Source organism: Schistocerca piceifrons, chromosome 4 (assembly GCF_021461385.2).
Source record: "Schistocerca piceifrons isolate TAMUIC-IGC-003096 chromosome 4, iqSchPice1.1, whole genome shotgun sequence".
Taxonomy (NCBI): domain Eukaryota; kingdom Metazoa; phylum Arthropoda; class Insecta; order Orthoptera; family Acrididae; genus Schistocerca; species Schistocerca piceifrons.
In genome coordinates this window covers 377,283,340-377,310,198 of record NC_060141.1, presented here as the reverse complement: position 1 = coordinate 377,310,198, position 26,859 = coordinate 377,283,340, and the positions used below count along the sequence as shown (strand labels likewise).

The 26,859-nt window shown below is 37.5% G+C and overlaps 1 protein-coding gene across 7 annotated transcripts in view; it reads left to right on the top strand.

Moving 5' to 3' along the window:
* The window catches only part of LOC124796343 (CCR4-NOT transcription complex subunit 1), a 126,607-nt gene that overhangs the window by 56,161 nt on the left and 43,587 nt on the right, over positions 1 to 26,859 (top strand). For all 7 annotated transcript variants that reach the window (XM_047260484.1, XM_047260485.1, XM_047260480.1 and 4 more), the window contains exons 26-30: positions 610 to 750; positions 15,192 to 15,413; positions 15,566 to 15,613; positions 16,126 to 16,332; positions 16,508 to 16,656. In XM_047260484.1, the coding sequence (XP_047116440.1) occupies positions 610 to 750; positions 15,192 to 15,413; positions 15,566 to 15,613; positions 16,126 to 16,332; positions 16,508 to 16,656 (767 nt within the window). The remainder of the gene's footprint in view (positions 1 to 609; positions 751 to 15,191; positions 15,414 to 15,565; positions 15,614 to 16,125; positions 16,333 to 16,507; positions 16,657 to 26,859) is intronic.

The following is a 26,859-nucleotide window of genomic DNA, read 5'->3' as shown; positions in this document are numbered from 1 at the left end:
ATAAGTACATATTGCACACAGAAACAGAGAATGTACTGTAAAATGCCTATCTTCCAGAAGCATCTTTTTGAAACTTGGTGCAATTTTTTTGAAAACAAAAATGTTTTAATAATGATAATTCCAAGTGGCTCAACAGCATGGCCACTTTGGTAACTTAGGTATCCCTAACCTACTCCAGTAATCCTCCTGGAGGAAGAAGAGCTAATGTTTAACATGGAACCCAAACTGTGTATCATCCCTAGCAAATCTTCACACCATTGAGGGTAAAAGTGGACTGAAATATTCCTTGGTCTGACTGGGATTTGATCTTGTGTCCTTGGCACTTTACCGCTACATCACAATGGCCGACATTTTAAGAATGAAGTTGCACTTTTAGTTTAGAGAGAGCAGTTTCTGCATAAAATTGTGTCTGTTTAGTAAGGTAATAATGAAAGTTCTGCTGTCTCATTTTACAGATTGTGGAACACTTTCAAAGCACATAAACTGTCAGTATTGCATGCCAAATACCTTAAGCATTTTATTAATGTTAATTGATATTGATAGAAGGAATGTTTTTGTCAGTTGCACAAACTGGACTGACCTAACTATGTATCATTTTATTTTTGTCAGGGTGCTACACCTCAGCAGAAGGAAATGATTGAACAGGCAGCTCAAGTTGCAGCTCAAGATAATATGGAATTAGCATGTGCATTTATACAGAAAACAGCTATTGAAAAGGCTGTTCCAGAAATCGACAAAAGATTACTAAACGTGAGTTTGTTTGACTGGAAATTAATACAGTAGATTGTGTGTGTGTGTGTGTGTGTGTGTGTGTGTGTGTGTGTGTGTGTGTGTGTGTGTGTAGATTGCTTATAAATTATAAAGCTATAAATGCTTGTGATTTCAAATATCACAGTCTCTGTGTTCTTTAGAAATATTGATGAAAGACTGTGTTGATGAGCATAACAAGAAAATAAGGCTACTGAATTTCCAAGAGTCCATTACATCGTTTCAGTTATTTGTTTGTTTAGTGTATGGTGGAATACTTGATATTGCTAATACATTGTTACAGGTACGAAGCAATTGTACTAATGGAAAATAGATAAAACAGGAGTGCCAATATCTTCTCATATGAGGTGCATTCAATAAGTAATGCAACATTTTTCTCCTCATCTGATTTCGGCTGAAAAAATGTGAAATTTGTCTTGGCACATTGTGGATTATTCCTGCTTCAGTCCCTATAGTTTCATGAAGCTGAGATAAGTCGTGGCAGTATACATAGCCTTTAAAATGGCGTCTGTGATGGAGGTGTGCTCCAGAGAGCTGCCTTTGAGTTTCTTTTGTCAGAAAACCATAGTGTTGCAAATATTCATAGGCATTTGCAGAATGTCTACAGAGACCTGGCAGTGAATAAAAGCAGAATGAGTTGTGAGGCACCTGTCATCATCACAACAAGGTTCGCAAACCTGTCCATCCTCCTGTGTGTTGGCCAGGTGCATTTACCCTCAGGAAATTGAAGAAACTGCTTCACGTGTTCATTCCCACAAAAATGCAAGTGAAGTTCTCTTTCTCCATGACAACATAATGCCTCACACAAATGTGTGCACTTGAGAGGAGCTCACAAAACCTCATTGGACTGCTCTGGCTCATTCACTGTACAGCCCAAATCTCGCACCTTCAGACTTGCACCTGTTTTGTGTAATGAAGAGTGCACTCCGCGGGAAGCAGTACATGGATGATCGAGAAGTTACTAATGCAGAAAGGCATTGGCTCCAACATCAACCAGTACAGTGGTACTGTGTGGGCATAGGGGCATTCCCAGTAAGGTGGTGTATGAGGCAGTCATATTGAATGGAGATTATGTTGAGAAATAGGGTTTTGTAGCCAAAAGAGTGAGTAGTAGTATATTGTATTGGTATCCTGAATAAAACCAGTCTACTTTCAGAAAAAAAACATGACTGCATTACTTATTGAATGACCTTCGTATATGAGCTAGTTTAATGGAAAAACACTTGAATTTAGCATCGTAAGTTTTCAAACCCGTCAACAGCATTGGGCGGACAGTGTCAGGAAGTCCTTTACATTGCTTGGTATGGTATTGTACACTACTGCATGATGTGGTGGATGCTATGAGGTATCTTGCCACAATTCTGCAATGAGTTTGTTATTTATTTTTCCATTTGAAAAGAAAGTCCTTGAATACTCCATGGTTTGTGCAGGTTCTATTAGCTGGTTTGATGTGGGAGTCTACATTCAGCTGGAGAGAGATGGCCTAGATATTGAAAACAATAAATTGTTGTTTCTTAGGCTATCGTATATGTTGTATTGAGTTGGGTGTTGGGCTTACTGGTGTCTGCTGTTTAGTCACATAGGGGCACAAAAACTTCTGTGTAGTGCAGAATATGTTTAAATATTTATGGATAATAAGCACTACAAAGTGATTTGGTATGGAAAGGTATCTATGAAATCAGACGTAGAGAAGACAAACGGAAAACTTAAAAGCTTTATAGAATCCCGGAAAAGAATAATGCACTTGTAAAGGGAAAAGCGTGAAATTTAATTCCCCTTATTGTAGAGTACTCTACAGTTTTTGGAGTCCTTATCAAATATACATGGCAACAGACCAAGTGAATTTAGAGATGCTGCTACTTGGTGAGTCAGATGGAAATTTTGAAAATGTTATTTAATATAGACATTTCACGCCATTGTGCTGTAAGTTGGCAGTACTGCTACCATTGATGTAAGGTATGTCCTCCAAGCAGCAGCATTTACGTGGCCGCCCACCTGCAACAAGGATGAATAGCGTTCTGTCATACTGTTTTCTGAACAGTGAAGATATGAAACCTGTTGAAATCCATAAGTGAATGAAGGTCCAGGGTGTTACTTTTGTGACAAGATGCTCAGCATCCAGGTCAGGCACATCTCATTGTGACACCAGAGTCTATCGTGGCCATTGAAGCCATAGTGATGGAGAATCATCGTGTGATGGTAGATGAAATAGCTGTAGATCTTATCATTAGTCATGGCTCAGCACATCACATCATTCATGAAATGCTTAAGTTGCGTGAAGTGTCTGCAAGATGGATGCAATGGCAGTTTACTCCAGAACTGAAAGAGCGACACATTATGGATGCAATGGCAATTTACTCCAGAACTGAAAGAGCGACACATTGATGTCTGTGAAGAACTTTTTTGGCACTTTGATGCAAAAGGTGATGGCATCTTCGTGAAAAGTCATTACAAGAGTCAAAACCTTGGTACATTACCACCAACCCAAAACGAAGAGAACAAGCACCACCAAAACACAAGATGTTCCAGATGTAGGTATCTGCAGAGAAAATTTTGATGACACCCTTTTGGGATGAATGAGGTGTTCTCTTGGAACACTACACAACTAGGGGAAACCCCAACACCAGTGCATCATATTCCTATACTAAAAAATCAGCTTCGGCATGTAATAAGAACAAAGTGACGAGGGCTTCTCATTACAGGTGTGATTTTGCAACATGGCAATGCTTGTCCTCATACTGCCAGTGCAACACTTGCAACCATTGAAGACCTGCACTTCGATACTCTTGCCACATCTTCCATATTCATCTGACCTCACACTGAGTGATTACCCTAAGTTTGGACCACTCAAAGAAGTGATGAAAAGTTGCAACAGGTGGTGCACGAATGGCTGCACACACACCCAAATTTTAGTTTTTTCCTCATGAGAATAGACTGTTGAAAATTGATACACTTGCGTTCCACTTTTGTTCAATTTTTTTTTTTTTTTAAAGCTTGTTTTCATTTGATTCCTCCATGCAGTATCAACAGGGTGCAGTAGTTCTAAGAAAAGTGCGACTGAGGGATTTGGAGAACTTGAAATGGAGATCCTTGGATGAGACATGACATTATCATGAAACCCTATTGGATAAATTTATAAAAGTTATATCTTAGGGAGACTTCATGACAGCTGCTGCCTCTTTTGTACATGTCTTACAGGCATCATGGGAACAAGTTCCAGAAATAAAGGCAAATACTGAGACATGCAATACAGTCACTTTTGTTCCTCTCCAAATAGCAATGGACTTGGACAGAAAATTGCCAACCTTTCTATGAAATGTTCTTTACAGTGATATTTGTTATATATCTGTAGATGCTTGGTAATCCTAATAAAAAGTGTCAAGTTAATTAGGAAAAATAGTGTTTGTACTGAAATGGAATGTACAAAAGATTTATTGGGTAACTAGTGAAATAGTTATAAAGATAACAGAGAAATTTGAAGAACAGCCACGTTACTTTTACTACTAAAAGTAGCTAAAAATGAGAATCCATGTAACGGAGAGAGAAAAGTGAATAAAGTACAGGTAATAAATGGTGAAAGAGTTGTGAAAATTAGAAGGCATGCTTTCCAGTTGCAGTGAAAACATATTAAGGTGTGTTGTGTTAATAAAATCAAATTTCTGTTTTGGAGGATCATAAAATTGAAAGAACAAATTATTAGTCCTTCATATGAAGTTGACATGGATGGGGCACTTGATGTGGATCCCATATGGACTGCCTATGCGACATATAATGCTTTTGTGTTTTGTAAATTGTCTTTCAGTGCAGGAAAGGGAATCTTGTTCAGAAATCTTTAGGCCCCATATTTTTTTTCTTTTTGTTATTGGTGGTGGTGTTGTGGGCAGGCAGTAAGAGTACATTGTTTTGTGCTACTCTAAAGATGGTTGTGGAAATGTTGGGAGTAATACATAATATCATTCATCCAACATGGAAGAGAGAATTTCATGTAGGATAAGACATTTGCGTAATAATTGTTAAATCATTGTCAGGTGCGTGAAATTTGACTTCACCTTATATGTATATTAGTACTTTCGGCTAAAAATATGTCTCTGCACAAAAAAAATTACTGCAATATGTATGACAAATGGACTTCCTTAATTGTACCAAAGTTTCTACTTGCTCAATTCACAAATACGTTTGGGTGAAATGACTGCTTAATGCCCCTTCAAAAGTTTGAAAAGTTTTTATTCGCCTTACAGGAGTAATATGTTGGAGGCTTCAGCAATGAATTATAAGCTAGTAATTGTAGGCAATTATTTGCCTTTGTTGCTTTGACAAGTTTCTTAACACATCTGTCAGATAATCATTCTTTTACTATGTATATGGGACATCAGATAACAAATATTTATTACCCATACAGATCATTACAGTTTTTTTATAGTATTTCATGCTTTTCTTTCGTACACTATTCATTCTTAGGACCATCAGCCCAGTAGCCATGTAGTCAAATCGCCCATATTTCATCTATTCGTGTACATTTATTCCAGAACTCAGGCTTTTCTAACAATGGTCATAAAACTTTTGGTAATCACTTGACGAATGATACACCTCAGGCATGAAAAGTAAAGAGAGAACAGAGATTCCTCTAGGAGGACCATTTAAGACACTATAAAACTTGCAGAGCTATACTGGTATAGTTTCTTGTTTAGTTGTTACAGGGAATACCATATTCATTGTTATGAGGCCAGTTTCCTCGTCAAACACATTCAGCATTCATAAACTGCCACTGAACCAGAGGTGGTATTGAAGCGTTAACAAGTATTTGTTGTTCAGCATTCTGTAATCAGGTTCCTGTCTTTCCAAACCTGGAAAGTAGCATACTTAACTCGGACACCTTTTCTCTTTATTATATCACCTTTGAATTACCATTTGGAACAGATTAACAAACTTGTGTAAATTCATCTACTTTGTGTCCTGCTTAGTCGTCAAATATGGGGTGCCGTAGAAACCTGCTTCTCTGATCACTAGACAACAATTCAAGCAAATCGGATTAATGAGTTTTATTTCAGAAAATTAAATGACAATACTTAACTTTGAAAATTTACAATGATGTGTCACAAGCAAATGGTGACAAAGTAAGAGGTCCCTTCATAATACAAGAGAAGTGATGCAGTTCCTAAGTCGCTGCTATACAAGTGCCTAATCTTGATGTCACTGTGGAAGTTGTAGAACTTCTGGTCTACAACTGGGCTGCAGTTAAGCGGCACGGCATGTATGTCTTCTTCATGTCGAGGGTGCTGCCATCGGGTTGTCGTCCTGCAGAGGCTTCGGCCTTTGTGCACTTGGCTGATGTCTCGAAGCTCTCTCTGCTCTACCGTTCCCACCTGGCGTGCCAGCACTTGACTTTACGCAGGAAAACTACTGCTTTGAAGAAACCTGAAAACTAATGATATCAACTTACATAGTAGCTGTCAAGATACACTTCCTTACACAGAAAGATTATCCCTACACAATCATTTAATTATCTACAGTGATAACATCTCTATAATAGGTCATCCTTTTCGTTTATGTCCACCTGTACTTTCCATCACATCACCCACACATACCTACATACCTACAGAGTGGCACATAAAGAATGCATCAACTTCAAACTACCGTATTTACTCGAATCTAAGCCGCACTTTTTTTCCGGTTTTTGTAATCCAAAAAACCGCCTGCGGCTTACAATCGAGTGCAAAGCAGGCAGAAGTTCTTAAAAATGTTGGTAGGTGCCGCCACAACTAACTTCTGCCGTCGAATATATGTAGCGCTACACAGGCATGCTTTGTAGGCTCAAAGATAAATACTGGCGCCAAAACCTCTGCGTCAGTAAATAAATTTAAAAAAAAAAAGTGGAAGACGAGCTTTTTTTTTCTCCGCCCCGAGTTTCGACCACTGCATTTTCATACATTATCCAACGAAGTAAATACAAATTTCGTATTGTTCATCTTTGAATGTAGCAGAATTTCAATGTACTACGAAAGTGCGACTGGTAAGACTGTTTGGGATGTTTGTCAATGTGGCCAACTCTACGTTCTGAATTTTTTCCTACCTGTGAGAAGAGGTGGTTGCTAATAGGAACCTGATGAAATGTGAATCACATGCAGTATTCTCTTCACCATAAGAATAATACAAATATAAACATTTTGCCATGTATTCTTTCGTGTTTGCTGCTATCTTATTTAAATCCTGTCTGCCCAATAAACTACGAAACTAGAGTGAGACAACAGCAAACGCGGAAGAATATAAGTATCGTGTCATGTTTATATTCGTATTATTCTTATGTGTAATAGTGATACTGTCAGAAATGAAGCACGGCAACTGACTAGATTTTTAAATCTAAGATGACTAATTTCTGTGCAGAATTTGATGTACTAAAGAAGCGGCCGCAAAGATTTTCAAACGGAGAAAAATTTTCGCTAAACTCTCATTCAGAACATCCTCTATCATTTGGTTCTTGTTGATCATTATCAAAGAAAGCATCAGTGTAAGTAACAACAAATAGCAGTCTCTTGCCATTGTTTCGCTAATGAGAAGATTCCTCTCTCTCTCTCTCTCTCTCTCTCTCTCTCTCTCTCTCTCTCTCTCTTTTTCTGTAAGCGGCGGTAGCACGCACAAAAGCAAGTCATGCCGCGAGCGGCGACAGGCCGTAAACACGCACTATCAGAATGCGACAAACAATGCATGACACAGTACAGTAATGCATTTTCAACTTAGAGTGACGTAAACACCTATAACAAAGAAAACGGCACTTATCAGATCAAAGCAAAATAAGCAAATAGATTCAAACCAGACTAAGCACGTGAAAAAGGAAGGGTACCCGTATAAATACGGACGGAACGCCTGACGCATAGCAATGGCTACCTGGTATAGCTTAACTGCTAAGCTCACGACTCGAACCGAACTACTGTAGCTGTGTCATCATTCATTCGGCCTAAATTGTGTCTCATATTACAATGGATCAACTTTGTTTCGATTTGGAAGCGCGGCCTAAAACTTTTCTCTCCCCTTGAATTTCGAGTCTCAAATTTCAGGTGCGGCTTAGATTCGGGATTTTTTTTTTTTTTCTCCTTTATTTCGAGTCTCATTTTTCAGGTGCGGCTTAGATTCGAATGCGGCTTAGATTCGAGTAAATACGGTAGTATAATTGGCTCTGTTTTGATAACATGCAAAATGTACTCACATCACTGCATTTGGTAATGTATCCGTGAATTGTCACATTTTTCACGTTTTAAATATGTCAGGCAGATAGCGGCATTCTTTGTGAATACATATTAAGTCTTTCTTCGAAGTTTGCCATCATGTTTGTCGGCATGTCATGTGAAACAGCAGTAGTTTCTTGCTGTATTGCAACTTTCAGATCATTAAGTGTATAAGATTTGTTCCATTACACTTTACTTTTTGGATAACCTCCTAAGAAGAAGTCATAAACGGATAAATGTGGCAAGCATGCTGGCTAGAGGACATGGCCAAAATGAGGAAGCATGTGTTGTGGAAACATTTCTCGAACTTCTGCCATTGAATCATTAGCCATGTGAACTATGGCTCCACCTTGTTGGAACCACATGTCTGCCATGTTTATCCCTATAGTGTCCAGTTGTGGCTGCACTAAATTGTGTAGCATTGCAATATAACATGCAGCATTCACTCTTACACTAACACCACCTTCTTCTTAAAAATGAAGCCCATCGATACCCACTTAGGACATTCCACATCACACTGTCACTTTTGCACTGTGCAGTGGTTTGTGATGCATTTCTTGCGGGTTGTCTTCTACCCAATAGAGACAGTTTTGTTTGTTTAAGTGACTGTCTAAGTGAAAGTGTGCTTCATCGCTCATCAACAACACATCAGCAGCAGCAAGAACATCAAGCATTCTCTCATAAAACTGTCTCTGTTCACCGTAATCAGGGTCGTGAAGCTTCTGCATGATCATAATTTTGTAATGATTAAAACGTAACTCATCCTTCAGGAAGCGCTGCAGCGAGCGCAGAGATAAGTCCAGAGCTGGAGCACGCCAAGTGGAGCAGCGAAGACTTTGAAGAACAGATGTTCTTACCCTATCGACATTTTCCTGTGTTTGCACCTTGCGAGAATGACCGGGCGATGTGTGCTTCATGACTGACCCAGTTGTGCGAAAAGAGCAACCCAATGCAATATTGTGTTACGATTGGTTATTTAACCATTTTGCGGATCATTGAAGTGTGTACAGAAAAGCAGTTGGACTGTGATCAGTCATTACTTTTGAAGAAATGTTAAACAGCAAAAATGCGATGGTGCATGATCCATTGTGACTGAAACTGAACGCTCACCTACAAAATGTGTCCCTCAGCCAACGATTCCACTCCCACCACTGATACTATATGCAAGTCAGATCCGTGTGTTCTTTTTGCACCACCCTCTACATACATATGGTTGGGGTACAATATCCTGTTAATAGCATTTACCTGATCTACCTTCTCCTTTTAGACATGCATTTCAAGGTTTTTAAGTTATTTTACTCTTCTGTACATACACACCACTGTAACTTTGTATATCTTCCTACTGTACGTTTCAATGAATGCCCTCCTATTATATGATGCAACACTCATACCTAGATGTTAGCCAACCATGTTTACACTTCGTAGCTAAAGGTATATCCTCCTCGATACCCCACCCCTCTTTCCCCCCATCAAAAGTGACTCAACAAACCTCCAGCTCCACTCAAAAAAAAGGAAAATAACTCATCTACATTCTGCGGTGTATTTATTGGCTAAATTTTGTTAATTTGTTGTTTGCAACATACTAATGTAAAACTATTTTACAGTATTGTGCAAATTAATTGGGACAAGACAATTAAACTTTCTGTACAAATTTATTACTATGTGTATAATATAGGTAGTAGCTTATTGAATATTGATAACTAATGAGCTTTGGAACATGTTGTGGCATAGATTCGACCATGTTAGAACAAATGTTTCATAATTTGTCATGAAACCACACTTTCACCGCATTTGCTAACATGCATTGTCTTGTTGAACAGTCCATTTTACCAAGCTATGTTTCCACAGTATTCCACAAATTCTCAATGGGATTTAGGTCTAGTGAATTATCAGGCCATTGAAGTACATTAATGTTGTTTTCTTCCGTGAACATCTTGACTGCATTAGAAGTGACACGGGACCAGATCATGTTAAAATGCCCCCCCCCCCCCCCAACATCTGCAGAGGTCTGTAGGAACAGCACAATCCTGTACTTCAGTATTTCCATGTATTTGATTGAATACATCATACCATCAGCTGTATCTAGTGCCCGTGGACCACTTGCAGCGAAGAAACCTCAAAACATTTTCAGGAGCGTATTTTACAGTCTGTTAAAGATGCTTAGTTCTCACTGCCTCATGGGTGATTCACCTGATAGTCCTTGCTCTGTATCCTTGAACAATACTGTGTGACTCATCATTGAAAATTACACATTGCTAGTCATTGTAGGCCCAAGATTTATACATTTTGGCCCGTGCCAACTGTTTTTCCTTCATGACGGTTAACAACTGCTTCTCTGTTGGCTTTCATGCCTCGTGTCCTCCATCCAGAAGCCTACGCCATACTGTTGAAAGGTCAATTTCAGCTCCAGTAGCCATTAAATCTTTTTGAAAGTCCTTACTTGTCTTGTGAGGATGAAGTCTAGTGTTTCTAAGTAGAGTTCTGTCCGTTCTGTAGGTGGTTCTTAGTTTTCGTCATCTGCCTTTTCTCTATGGAGACAATGTGGTAGTATCGATACGTGCCCTAATAAGTCTTGAAATGCGAGATTTTTCCCACACCAACAACAGAGGCAATGTCTCTTATAGTCATTGATGAGTGATCATGAAGAGCAACTATTTTTGCCCATTTCTTAGAAGAAATGTCCATTTCAACACACAGTTTTCTTGTCGAGAGCACAGAAATAACATATACGAGCACTCAATTGAACTGGAGGTGATCTACAATCGTTGTTCATTGTCAAGGCAACAATAGCCCACCAAGAGTCGAACAATTGGAGAGATAAAATTGCCGACAACTAACCTACTTAAATTCCTTGTACAATATGAGCTTGTACCAATTAATTTGTGCGCTACTGTAGTTATAAAGTGGTGGTTCTTATGACACGTCTTTTGGTCATGTCTATATTACAGAGGCTTTTTCCTTTCCACTTGATAGGTCTACTAAGAAAACAGCCTTCAGATGTAGAATCTGAGTAATTTTGTATGGATCTTTATAACAGGGGAAAAACATGCATGATTCTTTAACTGTGCTTTCACTAGCACCATGTCATTAAGTTTCAAATTAGGGACACTTGCTTTTAAATTATGTTCTTTCAATTGACATTGTTCGTGTCTATTTAAATTCTGTTCTACCATTTTATCATAATTTAAAAATGGAAACTTCAGGTAAGAATATCAGCAATGTAGGAAAAGACAGATTGCTACTTAACCATAAAGAATACACATCAAGTTTCAGACAGGCACAATTTAAAGACACAGACACTTACAATTCGCTAGTTGACATCCCTTCTATTTCAGGCCACAAAAAAATTTGTCAAAAGTTCTCCTATGAACTTTTTGTGGAGAAAAGTCCAGTTGACAAGTGAGGTAATTCAGTATGAAACTCTGGAATCATCTGTACCCACGTCATGTTTTTCTTTAAACAATATGTCAAATATAATCTTCCTTTATATTTCATAATTCCTTCAGATAACAATAAATAAATAATAATCGAATGAAATAATCTCAAGTCAAATATCCTAGTCATTACTAAGAGCCTTTAGGTCAAAGTAAGATGCTCATCCAATTACATAACAAATATTTATGTAATTGCATGTAATATAAGGTGCCCTACACACTACGAAGTAGTCTTATCTACAATAAAATATCAGCAAATATTAAATCCCAATCTAGTGATTATGTGAATTAACATGTGTTAGGTTTAACACCTGTGAGGGATAAATGTAACTCTTATGTCTTGTCACTGAACCAGCAATGTATTAAACATATACATTTTTGGATTTTACTGACATTACACATTGACACAGTTTTATCTTAACACTGTTCTCAGTATTCCTCTCTACCAACAACAAACAAATAACTGTGTAGAAAAGGCTATTTCCTCAGGTAATCGAATAAGAGTAAATAAAATTGTAAAAATCTTAACTAGCATCATAAATTAAATGAAAATGCTTTCAATTCAAATATTTCTTTTTGAGAGGCAGACTACATTAGACATGCCCTATGGTGTCCTCAACATAAAATAATTGAACCACTTCCAGGATTTGGGCAATAAACACATCTTAAATATAGGCTCCCGACTGTCGCTGAACAGTACGCCTGTTGTTATCCAGCATCAAGCACCTACATAAAGTAGCATACTTAATTTTGGCAGCTTACACTATTAATAAACCTTACTGCATCCACATATAATAAAATGCATAATATGTTATGTAAAACACTTTCATAAATGTAAAATGAATAATGCACCATTCAGATACACAGCTCTTTTTAAACACTTCATACAAAAACAATAAAGATCACAATATGTTTTTTATATGTCCACTATTCCACTTCCCCTGACAGAGACTGTGCTGGGGTCTTAAATCTTCATCAGCATCGTTTCAGTTTGTGTACATATCAAACCTAGGTTTTGAAGCATGATGCACCTTAGTGCACTCCCACTGACATGTGAAAATTTGCTTCAGATCTATTTCTGTAGTTTTAATTAATTCATCCTTTTTTTCACTCCATTCTATTTATTTTCATCGTGGAGTGAGATGAACATACAGATAATTGAATCTATTTGTTGTACTTCGTTATCTACTAAATAAACTACATCCTCCTCCAAACCAGTAATTGTAGAGATTGAGACAGTGGCTTCATCCAAATCTTGGCTTTGTTCTAACTCTTTCAACTGTACAAGTGCTAGAGATTTCATCATGAATTGTTAAATTCCTGCTCAGTTAATTCTTGTTTCCAGTCCTTATTTACATCTCTTAAATTGGTCATTCACTTCATTTGGAAGTAAATTGCACTGTTTCAACATTTCCGAGTTTATTTCCTTTGGTAAGGTGGAAAGTTTCGTCTGTAACTGCGATAAACTATTCTGTAGTTCTTGGATTTCCCAATGTGACTAACTGATAGACTGTTCTAGTGTGAATGTTTGTCGTCTTTATTCCATTTTAAAAAATTTGGTTTTAGTATTCTATGGTGTCCAGTTTTTTGTTTTTATTTTGTTCTTTAATTCGTTGTAGTATTCTTGAGTGTCATGTTTGTTTGTCGGAGTGCCGTGTTTGGTATTTTTATACTAGCAGTCATCTCCTGTAGTTCTTTACTTAGTCATGTACTAAATGTTGTAAACCAAGCTGGGATAACTGCATCCATTTTTCTTGTCACCATGGGCATACTGCGTCCATAACAACATTTTTTAATTGGTCTCAGCTTAATATTGTAACAAGGCTAGCTATAATGCTATAGTACACTCACAAATTGTGGCTGCAAAACTACTTACAGTTTCCGCACAACACAAGCAGCACAAAAAAAAAGAGCTGTTGGAAAATAATAAACCCTGATTTTATAAAGCTCACTAGAATCTCGCTGTGCACAGATGCTGACAGGAAACTGGATCAGTGTGTAGGTCAGTTGCATCGCAGAAAATGAGTGTGCATTAGATACTGCCACTAATGCAGGTTGACATTCTGCAGCTGTGATCTGCAACTGCTGTTGTAGGCTGTTGTGGGATTAATACAATCGAAGCCCTCTGTGGTTGTAGTTGAAATCTTTAGACTCGTGGACTAGTTATTTTCTTCTCCGTTATGATTGTAGTCAAAAAATTTAGAAATAGATACTGACTATCAAAATTTCTTCAGAATGCTTGATATGTCATGCTACCAATTGATTTATGGACTTCAGTGTAATTTTGGCTATTGCACATCATTACTATTGACAATAGATATCAAACCACTCAAATCTGCATACTCAAAATTCACCAGTTCTCTTCGAAATTTCAAATTTCTGGTTACAGTTCTTGTTCTCTGTAAATGTTATTGGCTCCCAGCAATATTTTTTCTATGTTGTTGCCTATGGTTACCACACGTGGTATTTCGCTAGTTCTTTACCGTGATATCGGGCCGTTAAGTAAAGTCTGAATAGAGCCAAGACTTTCTATTATTGACTCTTGCTCACATTATTATTTCAACACACTCGCCAATTTCTTTTGATTGAACTTTGTTTTTCGAAGTGCTGCAGTTACTCCTGGAAGTTAAATATTACGAAGTCCAACATCCAGTTTTCAAAATAAATATGATGCTTCTGTTAAACAACATTTATTATATTGTACTCTTGTTCACAATTATATTGATATAGACTAAGTCCAAAAACGGTCGGTCGTATTAACAGATTCCAGTAGAGTCTGTATGTAACAAGTTTTCCTTTGTCCTTATGGCGTCATAAGAATTGTCTAAGCTGCTCTTCCTCTATGACTTGCACCACATTTGCAAGGCAGGAACCAGTGATGTGGAATAACCTGCCCGACCAACAGATACCAAGAACGTGGTAATATGACTGTCATTGTCCCAGCTTATGGTTGCACTGTGTTCATCTGTTTTGTGATATGTTCATGGAGATAAAAGATACATCCAAACAGTAGATTATGTAATTAATGATGAAAATAAGCTTTTTATAGTGGCATCATAATTCATTGGTTCTAAATCTTAGCAGTAGCCCAAACACTTTTAAGTCTAAACTGAAGAGTTTCCTCATGGCTCACTCCTTCTATTCTGTCGAGGAGCTCCTGGAAGAGATAAAAAATTAAGCAAATTCCAGTGTTACATTCTTGATTTTCTTTATTTAAACTAACGACTTGTTTCATTTTATGTGTTTCTACAATCGTGTTATAATTTCATGTATTGACTCGTTCCATGACCATGGAGACTTCTCCTAAATGTGGTCCCACGGAACAATAAATAAATAAATAAATAAAAAAAAAATAAATAAATAAAAATGCTTGTGCAACATACCACTTCACCAAAGTGATATGTTACACTACAGAATTTTATAGTATTGTAATCTAGGACAATACTTAGTGAAGAATGATTCACTATGAGATATTATATTCTTGTTTAAAAGTAAAAATTTGAATACTGGAAAGTTTCTTGTCTACTATGCAGTAGGATGCAATATACGTCTTGAATTTAAAAAAAGGTAGGTGTGTGTGTGTGTGTGTGTGTGTGTGTGTGTGTGTGTGTGTGTGTGTGTGTGTGTGTGAGAGAGAGAGAGAGAGAGAGAGAGAGAGAGAGAGAGAGAGAGAGAGAGAGAGAGAGATGGATACTGTGTAATCTGGCTTATAATTTGTTTCTTGTTGCATTTAAATGTATGCTGCAGTAGTACATATTAATTCTTGCAGGAATTCGAACTAAGGAAGCATGCAAGGAATGAAGGCCGTCGCTACTGTGATCCTCTTGTGTTGACATACCAAGCAGAACGTATGCCTGAACAAATTCGTCTCAAAGTTGGTGGAGTCACTCCCCCACAAATGGCTGTGTATGAGGAATTTGCTCGTAATATTCCTGGTTTCCTGCCAATTACAGAAAGGGACACTGCTCTGTTTATCCCTAAGCCTGTCACTGTAAGTGTGTTTGCTTGATTTTGTGAATTCTTTAATACTTTTGTAGAAAATTGCATGTATCAAAAGAAAACTGAAAAAATTTCAATAAAATTATTTAACCTTTTGTGTTATTAGTTTTGCTTTGACACTACAATTGTGTAATTTTTTAACAGCAAGAAGCTGCAAACCTCACCTTCCAAAGCGCAGGTCCATCACATTTGGTAAGCATGCTTCACTTTTCACTGATGTTTTCGACACGTGTTATAAACTATTCACAAAAGAGTTAATGGAATGAAGTATGGATTGTACCATATATTTGGCAGATTACTGGATGAAGCAAAATCACTCCCTCAGTTGCACAGCTGTGTGGCAGCAGACTCACTTATCCAGCAGTCTTTTTCCACACATTGTAAACATTTGTATTTTTATCAACAAATGCATCATTTTAATAATTATCCATTCATCTTTCCAGTTAATCCATTCACATACTTCGTCAAAACATTACTTATGATACATTTAGCAATACTCTTGATGTTAAAAGCAGATACATTAGTGAGTAACATAGACAGTTGAAAATTTTCGATTAGCTCACAGCAAATTGTAGAGATCCTTCACAGTTTATCATTATCAAAGAAAATATAATGTATTTTTCTGGTGTTTCAGTTGCCATGCAATATATAGTATACACAATCAATGTCATTTGTGTATCAGTAATTTTTCCGAAAACTTGCAGCAAGTGTATGGTGCAGCAGAAGATATTGTGATAATTTATGATAAACTGGGGAATGAAGTGGATCACTGCCTTCAGACAATAATAGGCTCACAGCCAGTGATGTCATCCAGCAATTGTCAAGTTGGTGGCCTACATAGTCTACTTGAAAGCATCCTTGTTGCCAAAAGACAAAGAGATGTTACCTCTGCTGTACAGCTTCTTCAAAAGGTGTGTTGGGCAAACATCAAGCTTCCTTCAGTCCTGAAAAAGTGCACCTAAATTTTTTTTGCAGTTTTATGTAGCACGTAATTTTCCATGAAAAACAGTAATACTTTAGAATTCATTTATAAACTCAAAACACTTCATCAGTAACATTACATTTACAATTACCATCTTCCCTTAGGCTGTAGAAGGTTTGCTGGATGGGATGACACAAGTGCCACTAGATCCAGAGACAGTATTGAGGTACAGAGACATTCATTTACGTGTGCTAAAAGCTTTGCAAGATCAACGAGCCTATGGCATTCAGTGGACAAACAAGCAGGTGACTCGGTATGCAAATCTTTCTCTTTTGTGAAACGCTTGCTCTAAATAATAAAATGAAAAGTCGATAGTGACTATATTTCAGTAGTGTGATTTTATGTTAGTCTTCTAGAATTTTATGCAACTCAGTCTGCAACTTAATATAGCTTTTGTATTAAGGCATAAAAATGAAGTGGGTATTGAAATTGTGTAAAATGTAAGTCATAGAAACAATTACAAATGAATGGAATATTGAAAATACTGAATGGCAACAGACTGCGCATATTGTGAGAAGAAAAAGTGAAATATGAAGGAAACTTAATTTAGATGGATGCTACTGAAAGATAAGATGGAAGACAAAGGAAATAATAAATAGAACTGAGACAAAATTCCAAGCTTTTAACAGCATATTACTTTGATAGTCTTGAAAGGAACTGTGGGTGAGGGAAAACCATATACTGTGCAGTTGAACATCTTCCTTGAACTTTCCAAGGGACTTAAGAAAAGTATAATTTTGGAGAAAATGTAAATTGTTGGGAATTACTTTTTTAAAGCACATACTTCATAAAAATCAAAATGATATGCTATTTATTCCACTGACCTGTAATTTGGAGCTCCAGTCTTACTATTTTTGTGGTAACATTGATGGTTTCTAACTTTTTACAAAATAATTTAGAGCTGTAGTTTGAGTTTGTTTTTTTAGATCTTCAGGCATATTTTTTCTATAGGTTTTTTAGTGCATAAATACATTAGAGTTTTGATGTCTACTTCTGCAGCACAGTTATATTTCTGTATTGTATTCATTGATGCAGTGGGTAAAACTGTTTGATATGCCAGGGTAAGTGAAATATAATTCTGTAGAAAATTATATAGAGCAAAATGTGCAGTTTAATTTTAGCATTGAGTTTTTAGCATTTCCATCGGGTCTAACCTGACAAACACCTTAGAAAGCATTCTGAAAGCAAAGCAAAGAGGACGTGGTTGTAGTGACTGTAAATATTGTTGTTGAGATCCCAACCTAACCCCTGCCTCAGAAGTTACAAAATATTTAAAACTGAAAAGAAGTAGTTACATCACTTCATAGCATCTACCTGAAAATCATAGTTACTGCTTTTTTATGAAAAACTGTTCCATTAAATCCTTTGTAACTGGCATTTTATGCAAGAGGTACCACATATGTATCAGTTCACAATGATTAGGTTGAGGCATAAGTTCATAGTGTTTTTGTTTTGCAAGTTTGTCTTCCATTGCTGTGGGTTTATTTAGAAATTGTCATTTTTTATTTGTAGTTCACTGTTGTCATTTGAGTGTACATATTGCAATATCTGAGTTTACATATGGTAATTTTGTCATTTAAAGGTAGTGTGTGGAGCCTGGGCACTGGAAAATGGAGTGCCGAATGGAGAAATCGGAATGTTTATGATATCCTTCTGTTTTGAGTTCGATAGAGGGGTGACAGCAGTGGAGGCAGCCAGAAACGTTTGCGTCGTGTATGGGGATAATGCCATTGGGCGTAGCACAGCAAGAAAATGGTTCTCTCATTTTAAGGAAGATCATTTTGACATTAGTGACTGTACACATTCAGGAAGACTTTCTGGCTTTGATGAATATTGTTGAAAAGCATTGATTGACAATGAGCCACATCAGTGTACTCTAGAACTGGCAAATGTAATGAACTGTGATCATCCCACCATCGTGTGACATTTGTATACAATGAGGAAGGTTCAGAAATCAGATGTATGGGTACCACATGCTCTAAGCCAAAATCATGAAAATCCATAGGTGACCATAAGTGCATGTCTGCATGCTCATTGTCAATTGGCTCATGAACAACTGACCATTCCTATCCTGTATCATTACTGGTGACGAGCAATGGTGTCTTGATGCTAACTTATGTAAAAGAAAGGAATGACCGAGGCCAAACAAAGCAGCAGCTCCCCATACGAAGACCTGCGCACATCCCCAAAAGTAATGTGCATTAGGTGAACCCGATGGTGTGTGTATTAAGAATTGCTTTTTTCCGAGGTGTATAACCATCACTGCTGCCGTCTATCATCAACAGCTGAGGCATCTTGCAGGTGCAATCCAATAACAACGGCCAGCAAGACTGCATGAAGGGATGCTATTCCATGATAATGCCCAACCACATTATGCCTGACTGCCAACAAACATTATACAGGTGTTGCTTTAGGAAGTCATTCCGCACCCACCTTACTCACCTGCACCCTCAGATTTTTACCTTTTCCACACACACTGTCAAACACGCTTCAAGAAACTTCCTTTCCAGATGAAAATGCACTCCAAACATGACTAGAGTTCTTTACCTTGAAACCACATGATTTCTACAGTTGCAGAATCAAAAAGTTGCCCCAGCATTGGCAGGCTGTTGTAAACAGTGAAGGAAACAATATTATTGATGACTAAAGTCTCTTATGTCTATCTTTTGTTTATTTAACTTATGGAGAAACACTACACTCTTTTGCACCAACCAATAGTTCGTAAGCTATTCATAAGAGTTGCTACCTGTAGCTCTTGTTTACTGGTCCCAACTTTCCTTCTCTTTGAACTAAACTAAAATTTACTTTAACACAACATTACACCCATTATAGTTACTAGCAGGTGGGTAGTGTGAGGAGAGTAACCACTAATGGTACAAATTGTTTTGACTTGTAACAACTAATACAGATTCATTGTAGGGAGCCCAAAGCTAAAAGTTCCACATAATGGTTGTAAACACTACTTACCAACGCCATGCCTACACATTTTTATATCAATTTCACAATATAGAGGTCTGTACAAGGGAGATGAACTTGTAGACAGTATTCTAGAAATGGAAGTGGACATTGGTGGAGAGGAGATAGGAGACATGATACTGAGAAAAGAATTTGACCACTGGGCACTGAAAGGCGTAAGTCAAAACAAGGCCCTGGGAGTAGCAAGATTCTGTCAGATCTACTGATAGCCTTGGGAGAGCCAGCCATGACAAAACTCTTTAAGTCCGGTGTGGAAGATATATGAGACAGGCAAAATACTAACTTCACTAATCCTCACTATATCTAACTTTAACCTAGCCATACCCTTTTTCAAAAATTTTCTGACCTGCCTTCCAACTAAGGGATGTGATATTGCACACTCCGATCCGTTGAACGCCAGTTTCGTTTCTCCTGATAACGACGTCCTCCTGAGTAGTCCCCGCCCGGAGATCCGAAAAGAGGACCATTTTACCTCCAGAATATTTTACCCAGGAGGACGCCATCATCATTTAACCATACAGTAAAGCTGCATACACTTGGGAAAAATTACAGCTGTAGTTTCCCCTAGCTTTCAGCCATTCACAGTTCCAGCACTGCAAGGGAGTTTTGGTTAATGTTACAAGGCCAGATCAGTCGATCATCCAGACTACTGCCACTGCAACTACTGAAAAGGCCTCTGCCCCTCTTCAGGAACCACGTGTTTGTCTGGCTTGTCAGCAGACACTCATCTGATGTGGTTGCACCTACGGTACAGCTATATGTATCGCTTCCTCCCCACCACCGGCAAGGTCCATGGTTCATGAGAAGGTACTGAATAGAATTGGGAGAAAAGTTTGTGACACAACCTAATTAGATGAAGGGATCAGTCATTAAGGCGCATTGTGAGGCATCAAATGATCACCAATTTCATATTGAAGGAGAGTGGAGGGGGGGGGGGGGGTGAAAATCATAGAAACGAGACCAAGAGATGAATACAGTAAACAGATTCAGACGGATGTAGGTTGCAGTAGTTTGTCGGAGAAGAAGGGCCTGCACAAGACAGAGCAGCACAGAGAGCTGCAAAGAACCAGTCTTCAGACAGAAGAAGAAGAAGAAGATGATGATGATGATGATGATGATGATGATCCCCGTGAACATTTCCATTAAATGTAAATGGTGGGAAATTTATAATTCTTCTATCACAGATGTGGGTGTGAATTGACATTGTGAACCTATGATATTTGAAAGGACCAATAAGAATGTTGTAACTGTCGGAAAAATATTAATTCCAGAAATGTTGAAATGAAATGGGAGCTAGATGGTATCTAATGACACCAAGATCTTTGACATCAGATGTGACAGATATCTCGTCCTTGATTGTTTTGGCATTTGTGGGTCTACTGAAAAGGATTGTAATATCTAGATAAATGATAATAAAAGGTAAATTGATACATAAAAAATTGACACACAGAGTGGTGGCAGGATAACACACATTCAAAAACATTTAACTTTTACAAGCTTTTGGAGCCAGTGTCCTCTTCTGGCAGAAGAGTTAAAGGGGAAGGAAGAGGGGCTGGAGAGGTTTAGGGAAAGGGATACAGTTCAAAAAAGTCATCCAGAACCATTCTTTAGGGGACACTTACCAGGCAGGATGAGAAGGAAAGATCCCTGCAAGATTTTATGAAGGAGTGGAAGAAAATGAATATAGGAATTGAAAATTGGGGAATTTACTTAATGATTTTTTTTTGTTTTTTATTTATTTTTTAATGTTTGCTTGACGGGAAGACTTTCAAAAATTCACAGTGGGAACTGCCTACTGTTGATGTACTGTTGCAAGACACAGTATTTGTCTTAAATCAATAGGTTTGGGAGTTAGTACATGGCTCAAACCATTGTTTAGTTTGTCTTCTTAGTGCACCAGATGAAAGTATGTTAGTAAGATATGGGGAAATACAAAGTGTGTGCATTGAATGCACTTAAGTTTGTAAAAATTTAACTTTGCGGAAAAGTGCTAACTAGACTACAAACATAATTTAATATATTAAAAATAAATATCACCACCACTTGTAAAGGAAGTCTCCAGAGAGGGAAATATTTGGAAGCATCTGCCTCTTCAGAATCACTAATTAAGTATGAGAAAAGGAAGCACATGGTGTTAGATGGTTTGCCGTTATTAAGCGCTTGAAAAACTTTTCAGATTGTGGTGCTTAATGGGGAGAGGGGGGTGGGGCAGACAAATATTCTGGTGTCAGAAACACTGTGACATCTACCTGCTTAATATAGTATGAAATCTCCTGCTGGTAGGAGTGTTGCTGTGATCGTGATGTGCTGAGGCTTGGCGGTGGAAACTATCTTAATGCAGCAAATTGCTAATTACAGCATTTGAAAAAGCTGTGTGATCTCAAGTCTGTATTGAATGCAAATGAGGGTATTTCTCATTAGTCATTTGTTATACAAGTTAATTAAATTTCCTGCTACACATATACTGTTCTGTGTAGAGCACCTGCTCCACAACAGAAAGCCATCATAGTAAGAACACAATTCACTCATGCGTAACAAATCGGTTATATTTATATTTATGGGTAATTTATCCTAATTTGTTGTAGGTTTAAAGAAAAATGGGGAATCAAATTCTTTAAAACACTTGATTTATTTTCTCTGAATTAACTTCATGGTAGAATGGATGTTTTCTCAAAATGAATCTGGGCAATTATTCATTTGATGCCCAAACAAAAGGCAAATTGTCTCTGCAAAAATCTAAAATTTCCTCAGTGGAATGCATGTGTATGTATTTAGAAGTACTATAAATGATCCTTTGAGGAAGCTTATTTGGGACAGATCATCCTGTTAACAGGTTGTGGACACTTTCCAAAATATGTGCAAGTTGCAAACTCAAGTTAAAAACGGGATCCAAGAACCAAATAAGTGAAGACAGTGAAAAGCAACACAAGTGGCAGAATTTCCCTTACAAATCATGAGCTGCCCCGAGCAAAAGCTGTGCTAGCACTAAAACTGCAACACTTACGTGTAGATTTTCAGCGAAAAGTGCATCAGTCTGTGACTAGGTGCCTCTCTCTTTTAATGTGAGCTCTCGGCCGCGTGTTAGCATGCGGACTCCATGACTGATTTCAGGTTCGTCTCCACTCCCAAAAAACTATGGCTTGTAGGGGAGGATTTACAACTTTTGCCACAGTGATGACTAAGAATTCTTTTCAACACACTGAAATGCACGGGAAGCCTGCCAAAAGTTCTCCCCTGTTGCTTAAGTATGCCTATTAACTGAGCAAAGGTTGTTACACTGTATACTCCGTGTCACCACTCATTGATTCAGACATTTACGATACAGTGCCTATGCACAAGGCCTTTCTGATTGGGTGACATCTGAAATTTTCCCACACTAAGCATGGCACAGTGTCAGTGTTGTGTATTTGCAACCAACGATAGTAAATGCAGAGTTGTCACACCAGAAACGCTCGGAACCTATGGTCGCCCTCCTACCTTCCCAGATGGTGCCGCTTCACGGACAACGGAAACAGGTCAGCATGTGGCCTCAACATTAATGCGAACCAGCAGTCCACCAGGGAAGAGCTGGAACTGTCCCGTATTTATGGTACTGCTACCATGCAGGTTCATCACTGTACCCTCTGAGGCTTGCCTCAGTGAAGGGAAATTCCCACCTCTGGAGACATGAGCCATGCGTTAAACAAAGCAGACAGCAATGGTAATAGTGCGCTTACGATAAAGAAACAATAATACGTTGATTTCGTCTTGGATCTACAAGTTATGTCAATTCGTGGTCATGAATTTCTGTGGAAAAAATGTATATTAGACTCCTTATTAGAAGTGTCAAGAAATAAAGTATTTTCGTTTTATCTTAATTTTTGTAAATGGTATGGCCCTTTGAAAAATGTATATTTTGCAAATACGTCTTAAAACGGTAGAGAACAAAAATAATGACGAATAAATCAAAAGTACTGGAGACCTGGCAGATGTTTTGCGTGAAAGCTCCCTCTTAGTGTGTTGAAATTTAGTGGACACCTGCACACTAATGAGCTTCCTATAACTTACAAATTCAAGGCAAAAATACTAAATATAAATTAATTTTTCCGCTTAGAATTTTTTTTTATTATTTTTTCTTTTTATTTTTTTTTCTTTTTATTTTATTTTTTTTCTTTCTAGTTTAGTACGTCACAGAACGCTGTCTTTTCTGTCATATTACTAGATACAGCTGATGTAATTGTAAACAGTATCTTCTCCGCTCCAGCTATCTGTCTTACATAAACATTTATCACTACGAATGTAAAAAATTGCATTTTTTGCAAGTTTTTTATGAATTATTTACTCGAAAACCCCCATCCGAAAACTTTTGAGAATTATACAAAATATTTTTTGGTTAATAGGTTAGTAGTCAGTGCAAATACAGTGGGCACTATTTTTTTGCGCAAAGTGTTACAAAAATTTTTCAACATTCTGTGTATTTTGCGTCACTGAATTTCTAGTGTAAAATATGTCTGTTGGTAACAATGACCCCAGCTCTCTTCTGTTTATAACAAATGAGTGAGAAGTTGCACATCTAGTTTTGTGTTTGATTTGAACTTTTTGTTAGATACAATATCAATGAGGAAATAAAATAGTGAAAGAGTGAGGTTATGTGGACTACGAAAAAAGGCACGAGAAGGTGGTGGATAAGAAAAGTGAAAAACACTTCAGTTGTTGGAAATCTGTCGTAGGTATTGCAGAAGTATCTTGATCCTCAAGTAACGGTATTAGCATCACATCCATTGTGCAGGAATTGCTACACTTACTACAAGAAAAATTTAGTGACAACCCACCTGAACGACCACCTTCACCCGAATGTGAAACTGAAGAAGACATTGCAGATTTTACATTCCTGGGTGTGAAGTTGTTGATGCATTGATTGTTAGCATTTCTGCTGTAGCCCCTACTATATCCCCCCTTAAACATCCACGAAAGGTAAGAAGCACAAGAAGAAAACAGTATCTAAAAATAAAAGTGGAAGAAATTGAAACAAGTTTTACACAAGCAACATCTTCAAAACTTTGTGAAGTGTATAATGTGCATGCACTTGGTGCAGAAACTGAAGATAATGATATGTGAATGAAATGTGATGTGTGGTTTCAAAACCTAAATACTACTATCTTAGCAACCACTTACACTTGAGAGTGTACAGTTGCTGACACTGATACCAGGTAGCTACTCTAAGCAGCAGATACAGAAATACACACCCACTTCCTCACATTTGATTTCTGAAGCTTGTAAAATAAAGAATGAGCGTGGTATTTGGGCATGCCCAAATTCTTACTGTGGGCATCTGTTGCAAGATGATATGCCTATTGTTGCTGTGGATTATTACCTAAGTGATGATAGATTGCAGTGGCCAAAGTCTTAACCAGGCTGATGTTTACCTCTGTTATTGAAAGTGGCAAAAAAGTTAAAAAAGGTAAAAGATAAATGACAAGATCAATAAGAGAAGTATATCTTCTAATGAAAAAGGAGAACCCAAATTTAAAAATTGACCTCACGAACTTCTACTCCTTATGATCAAAATGTGTTAAATGCCAGCCAGTGAAAGAATTATGCACGTGTATTTACTGCACTACTTTGAATCTTGTCTGTTTCGCTGTAACCAGTGACACAGGAAAGAAGTGCACAGAGATGGACCTGATGCTTTTGTGCATATGTCAAGAGCTGCAAGATAAATTTTGATTACAAGAGTGTGCAATGTGTCCTGGTGCTGAAGTGATAACTGTTGAAGCATTACACCTTCAGGATACTGACCATGAAGTAACCTATGCATTGTGGGAGGGAGGAGAGTTGGTAAAGAAGACAGTAGAGCAAGAGAAGTTTGTTACAGAAGTTAGGCATTGAGTCATGAAAGGAATAGCTCATAATCATATCTGGAGGATTCAGAGACAGGCCATAGCAGAAGTAAAATCAGCCACACCCCAGAATACTGACACATTAGTTCTTCATTTTGACTTTGCAGAGAACTGGTTTGTTGCTTTGCAGAACGAAATTCAAAGTTACCACTTTCATGCATCACAGGTATCAATCCTCACATGTTTTCCTCACTTTCTTGAAACATCACATCATTTTGCTATTGTCAGTGATGATCTCATTCATTACAGTGCACATGCATGCTATGCTGTCAGCAGATAATTGATGACAGCATCTAGAGCCCATGCATTCCCTAATGTGACTGATGGTGCAGCATCTCATTTAAAAAACTACTTTCAGCTTGGTCAACACTGTAGTACAGGAATTAAAACAAAAAAAATGGATATTTTCAGCAACAGATAATGGAGAAAGTGTGTGTGGTGGGGTAGGAGGTATCTGTAAACATCTTGTTTGAAGATTTAATCTCCAGCATGAAGCTATTGATTCTATAAGAGATGATACTGGATTTGTACAGTCCATATCAACAGTAGTAACACATGAAACTCTGTAATTGTAAATGAAAGTATGTTAATGTAATTCCATTTAAAAAAGAGAGAAGAGTGGTCTGCTATATGAAGCCCATGGTATGAATTCAATCAAGTCAGTACTGGGTTGCATCCTGGAGTAACACAACATTGCAAGAACAGTTCTCCACAAAATGCAGCCTGTTACTGTGTGTGAAATGTATAGACCATAGTATACATTAGAAGACTTTGTAGTGAGCCACTTCATTTCTTGTGTGTATGACAATTAATAGTGGGTAGGACAGATAGTTAGTCTCTCTCATGAGCTGCAAGATATAACTATCTCCTGTATAACACCTCGTGGTCCTGTTAATGCTTTCGAATCGTAATCATCAGAAGATCAGTGTGCAGTTTCCATTTCTCAAGAACTGTCATCCTAGTCCGTGTGCAAATTCAGGAAGCAGATGGAGGAAAAACAAGTGAACTCTTTTCAACAGTGCAGTGTTGGTTGTAACATTGTAGGCAATTTTAACTCATGGAAAGTCATGAAGTAAAATCATCACAGTAGAAAATAATAATTTGTGAATAATATTACAAAAAGAAAAATGGGTATAAATATTCTATATCTCATTTTTGTTATAAAATGCTTTCAAACAAGATTAGTAATTGTTTTCCCACTCAACTATAATGTTATGAAGTAATTGTTTTGATTCAAAACTACCAGTTTTGTATGACATTTACTTAAAATCAGCAGTCAGTTTAAATATTTAAGGGGTTCCAAGGTTTTGTGACCTTGAGAGTAGAGCTAAGTGTACCTAAAAATTTCTCACATTTTGTACAGACAGGTATTGCCGACTCTGATTGTACATTCCCTGAGTACAATGCCCATCTAACGTACAATGATATTTTTAGATCATTGAGGATGGGGGTTTCTAAATAACCAAAAACTTTCAGATTCTTTCACCTTTATGTACAATTATTTTTACAGTTGAGAATTTCATCCATTAATGCCGTAGCTGATAGTTAGCAGTCCTTCCACTTTTTTTTTTCTCTCTCAAGACAGTTAACATCCTGTGACT